The sequence below is a fragment of the Sceloporus undulatus genome, chromosome 2, assembly GCF_019175285.1.
Source record: "Sceloporus undulatus isolate JIND9_A2432 ecotype Alabama chromosome 2, SceUnd_v1.1, whole genome shotgun sequence".
Taxonomy (NCBI): domain Eukaryota; kingdom Metazoa; phylum Chordata; class Lepidosauria; order Squamata; family Phrynosomatidae; genus Sceloporus; species Sceloporus undulatus.
Window position 1 is genome coordinate 182100905 of NC_056523.1, and position 5660 is coordinate 182106564.

The 5660-nt window shown below is 45.3% G+C and overlaps 1 protein-coding gene across 1 annotated transcript in view; it reads left to right on the forward strand.

The window, feature by feature from the left end:
• The first annotated feature begins 138 nt into the window (after nt 1-138).
• The window catches only part of PDE1B (phosphodiesterase 1B), a 167281-nt gene continuing 161759 nt past the window's right edge, over nt 139-5660 (forward strand). Inside the window, exon 1 of the mRNA XM_042452565.1 lies at nt 139-308. Coding sequence (XP_042308499.1) covers nt 199-308 — 110 coding nt within the window. The 5' untranslated portion in view covers nt 139-198. The remainder of the gene's footprint in view (nt 309-5660) is intronic.

A 5660-nucleotide genomic window follows, 5' to 3' on the forward strand; every position in this document is an offset into this window, starting at 1 on the left:
TGTGGCGGGGGCTGAGGGGAAGCTGGGGGTCCCCAAGAAGGGTCTGGGGTGTGGAGGGCTGCGCTGGGGTGGGGTTTGTGTAGTTGTGGGGGTGAAGAAAGAAGTCTGTGGGCGCAGAGGGAAAGGGGAGCACGGGAGTCTCAGTTTCTCTTTCTCTCCTTTTAAAAATACCCATTCCGTTTCCCCTCAGAACCAGCCATGGAAGCCCCCCCGAACCTCGACCTGTTGGAGTCCCCCGAGGGCTGCCCTTCTCCCCTGGAGCTCAAGTCAGCCCCCAGTAAGAAGATGTGGGTCAAGCTGCGGGCACTGTGAGTAGTAGTAGTAGTAGTAGCGACTCTGGTTTTTCTCTGTGCTGCAATCCCGCCTCAATATCCACAGGGGAGAGGTGGGAAATACAAATAAATTATTATTATTATTATTATTATTAGTCCCCCCTCCTTTCCTCGCCCCCTTATTGCTTCCCTGACGCCTGGGGGCTGGGCTCTGTCCAGATCCACTTCTTTCTGATCTGTGCCTTCTCCGCTCTCTCCCTTTGCAGCTGAGGGTGATCTTTTGGGAAGAAAGACTGCTGGAATGCAGAACAGTGTCAGCAAATGGGGGGGGGGGGGGAGGAGAGCTTATGTGGCCCTATAGTTTTTTGTGGGGTTTTCGGGCTATGTGGCCATGTTCTAGAAGAGAATGCCATTCTCTGAAGATGCCAGCCACAGATGCTGGTGAAATGTCAGGACTAAACTCTTCCAGAACATGGCCACATAGCCCGAAAAACCCACAAAAAACGATGGATGCCGACCATGAAAGCCTTCAACTTCACTTATGTGGTTCTGTTTGTAGCAGTGTCCTCAACCTCTCTGTGTGTGTTTTCTCTGCCCCAGTGATAGGAATGTGCGTACATTAGTGTCTGGCTAGGTCCGCTTTCTCTCCCTCCAACTCCTGCCCCCATGCTCAGTGTTTGGAAAAAAAAGCCTTCATGTGTACCCTTGGGCAAGTTTACTGATGCTGGATTTAGTGCATGCTGCGGTCATCAGGAATGGGAACTGACCGGCTCCACCACTGGGAGGCTAATTTTTTTGCCGCAGCAATTAATAGCACTTGATGAAGGATCTGAAGCTGTTGTTGATGGGATAACATCCTCCCCCCCTCTCCGCATACATCTTTGTTGCCTGCTGTGTTTGTTGGTCCATCTGTGGGGTTAGTGGCTGAGGAAGCCGTCTGTAGCCAGGGTCAGCACTTTATTGAGTTGGCATTCATTTTAAAGTTTCTCTTCCTGTTGATGATGCAGCTCCAGGACTTACTCTTTTGCTCTTTATCATTTGTGAGGTGGCATGATGAATGCTTAGTGTAGGAAACAGCCTTGCTCAACAGCAGCAATGAGAATCTGTAAATAAATAGCACATGGTGTTAAACCCTGGAAGGTGCTGCAGCGCCAGAACGGACAGGCCAAAATAAAGCTGCTTTGGGTCACTTTAGAGGTATTTAAATGACACACACATCTGTTTAAATGACACACACATCTTTAGAGGCCAAAACCTGTGTCAAAGCTGCGCTCCAGTTCTTAGGACTGGAGCGTGGCTTTGGTGTGATTTCTGACCTCTTAGGATGCATAAATCATTTAAATAGCATACCTCCAAAGTGACCCAACGCAGCTTTATTTTGGCCCTGTCTGTTCAGGCCCTTAGAGACTCTTTCTGTTGGATTCCTCTATTATTTCATGCTCTGCCTAGCGATGGTTGTCAAGCCAAGGTCTTGCACATTTCCTGCTGTCTTGCCTTTTATTAAAAAATGAACAAACGGGGGACAGCAAGGATCAGACCTGATCATTCTGCATACAAAGCATGTCCCCTGCCACTTTGCCTCCCTCTTTGTTAGATGACTGTTAATGATTTGTCCTTGCCGAGTTCCTTATGAACACACTGATCCCCCTTCCACGACGGCACTGGTGACACTTAGTGGTTAAGATACTGAGCTATGAATTGGCTAGCCTCATCTGAACCTGTTCCTCTTGACCCTCAGTCCCAGAGGATGGCAATATTTCCCTACCTTACACAATCCTTTAAGGTTTAATGCATAGCAGTATATTTGTGGTGTGTGTGTGTCTTCAAGTCACCTATTGCCCTTCATCTCTTTTGGATTTATGGTGATCCCATGAATTTCATAGGGTCTTCTTAGGCAAGGAATATGGTTCTGCCAGTTCCTTCCTCTCAAATATAGCCTACAGCACCTGGTATTTGTTGGTGATCACCCATCCAAGTACTTACCAAGACTGACCCTGCTTAACTTCCAGGAACTGGTGCCTCTATGGCATTTAGGCTCCTATATTTGCAGTACATATGCTAAGATGATGATGATGATGGTTATTATAACTGCTGCTGTTGCTGCTGCTGCTAATTGGGGACCAGCAAGAGCCCCATAAAGCTTGTAATACTCTGTGGCTGCAATCCCAAACCCACCAGTCAGGGAATAAGCCCCGTTGTGCTTAGTAGAGTTTACTTCTGAGTAAACTGTGCTTCTAAATTTAATGAGGAAATTAAATGAGTCACCTGTCACCAAGGAGAATGGTGGTCTTAAAGCATCTTCTTCTGTCATAAAACTGGCATTTAATCCATGTACAGGAACGCATCAACCCTTTTGGACCAAAATCCCTATCATCCTTTACCATTTTCTGTGCTGAGTGGGGCTCTTGGGCGGTGATGTCCAACAGCATCCAGGGGGGCCAAAGACCCTCACCCTCTACTTCAATTTCTTGAAGTGCAAATGTGTAATTTCTCAAAGTCAGGCTGCTGGAATGGAATGTTAGTTTGTGCCTAATTCAAAAATCCCAGGTGTCTGCCTACAAGCCTTGCAGTATTATTCCCTCTGTCTAAAAGGGAGAGAGATATCTCCTTTGCCCTGCACTTCTTGCAAGAGAACTGGTGTTCTGCAATGCCATTTTCTTCTCTGCGGAGCTGAAGGAATATTTTTTCAATTCACTTTATTGACCCAGTCCACAGACCTTGTAACAACATATCATCAATTTAGCACAGTGAACTTCAAAAATATAAATCAAAGATTTATATTGACAAATGTAGAAAGCTAGCATTACATTAAACCAGATAAAAGTTTAGCTTGTGACCTCATTGCTCTTAGGGGAAGAAACAGTTACAGTTCCTCTGATAAACACATCTGTCTTGGAAAAGAAGAAGGGGCAAAAAAAACCTCACATAGTGATAATAATAATATGAAGCAATGAAATACCATCTTCTCAATACTTGGAGTGGGGAATGTGTGGTGCACCAAATGTCCAGGGGGATGGTGGGAGTTGTAGTCTGACAACTTATCGAGTATTACACATTTCCCATCACTGTTGCCTCTGTTTTAGGTTTGGCATGCTTGAAATACTACTAATGTTTTGCTGGAATTATGGAATTGCAAGGCAGGATGTGACCTGAAGGCTTCCTCCTTCGCACTGGTGTTCCTATCCCCTTCATGTTAACTTTTTGTATCTTGCCTGATGCACATGGGTCAAATGCCACATGTTTGAAGAGAGTAGGAGCAAATCCATAAGAGGTCCTTGGGTGACCTTGAACCAGCTAAGATTTCTTCCTAACCTGTTGTGAAAGTAAAGGTGTGGAATAGGAGGAAATGTATCATTTTGGACACCTTGAGATCATGGGGAGGGGGGATGAGTTGAAACAAGGTGCAAAATGCAGCCTTGTTGGACCATCTGCACAATTTATTTCCCAGCTTTCTACTGCATCGAGGCTCTCTCGCTATCTGGGTTTAGCTCAGCAGAACAATCTGTGATGAACGAGTTCCATGGGGATTGCCTTGGGAGACATACTGTGGCTGCAGTATGTTGTATTTGGAGGTAGCTTTGGGTAAACAAAGTGCAGATTAACACCTAGATGTGAGTCTCCAAAACCTGTGAAGGGCTGGATGGGATGATCATGTTCACCTGTCAACAGCTCAGCGTGTCTGCGTTTAATTAATCAAGTGTGTCTGAGAGGAAGGGAGGAATCCCTCTGTGTGATGGTGGTTACTGTGTGTGTATGTGGCCCATTTGAAAGCTGATGATATTTTGTGCTTCAAAAGCTTTCCTATGAGAGCTGGGAGGTGATTGCAGGAATGCAACCTTAAGAGTGGCAGTGAGTGAGCTTGTGATGGGTGAGTGGACCTCTAGCTTAGTGGTAGAGCTTTCCATGTAGAAGGTCCCAGGTCCAGTCTCTGGCATCTCAAGGTAAACAACCCTCTAACAGGAGATGTAGGGAAAGATTTAATCCTAAGACTCTGGATATATGTTGTGGGCCAGCGTAGATCGCTATTAGGCTAGAGTCAGTGGTTTCCAACTTTGGGTCTTCAAATGCTGCACTACAATGCACATAACCCTTAGTTAGCATGGCCAGTGAACACAGTAGATGTGGCTTTGCATTCAGATGCACTGGTGTTGGGTGGCTTTCATTGTCAGTGTGAAAGTGGATCTGCTCAGTACTTCAGGTAAAGGTAGTCCCTTAACATGAATGTCTAGTCGTAACTGACTGTAGGGAGTCGTGCTCATCTCCATTTCTAAGCCGAGGAGCCAGCGTTGTCCGAGGACTGCTCTGGTGGTCATGTGGCTACCATGACTCCATGGAATGCTGTTACCTTCCCATTGAGAAGTGGTACCCATTTATCTACTTGCATATGCATGCTTTCAAACTGCTAGATTGGCAGAAGTTGGGACTAGTGACAGGAACTCACCCCATCATGTAGCAACCGGGCCTCACTGCTGATCTTGCAATTAGCAGAGTCGGCGTCTTAACACTTGAGTCACAGGAATCAGTTTATCCAAGGTCCTGAATTTGCTTGGGGCATATGGTTCAATACCTTGGGGTAGCTACTTTAATTTTAAGACTGAAGGGGGGATTCACTTTCCTGCAGATGTGAGAGTCACCACTCACTTGCCCCAGCAGCATTTGAGGACTCATATGTTTGTGTTACATGGGTAAATATTCCGAAGTTGTTATCTTTGGTTCGGTGAATTAATTGGGAAAGAATTCTTAACCCATTTTCAACAAGGCATTTTTATGACCAAAATCTTTATCTTTCCCCTCAAGTTTCTTTCCTTCCCTCCTTAAGTTCTACAAAGACATTCCATTTTGCACAAAGTACTATTTTCTCTTTCTACTGACAAGTATCTTCACTGAGTGGTTTGAAGTTCTAGTCACAGAACTAGATAGGGGGAAGGAGTGGAAAAAGGGACAAATATTTAATGACTTTGATCACATTATGTTGTGGATAATCTTAATAAACTGTTACTGTGTCACCTATCCTTAAAGTCATATTCCTTATACCTAAGATCATTATCTCAATTGTTTTAGTCTTTCCTCAAGAGAAAGCTGCATCAATCTCTATTATTTTTGGTGGCCTTTTAGGCCCCCTCTTTTGTATTGTAATGGCCTAGGGATAGGATAATAACTCTCTTTTATGTTGTGGTCTGATAAAACAACCAGCCTCCATAGGTCCTCTATGTGGTTTTCATTTGTTTGTGTGTGTTCACACATATACTGAATATACGGCCTCTGAGGGAGAGAGAAGGCTGGCCCAGTACCATCAGGGGCTGGCCTGAAGAAAGAGGCTCCTCCCTCCCTAACTGTCATCTTTCGGCCTCTGAGGGAGAGAGAAGGCTGGCCCAGTACCATCAGGGG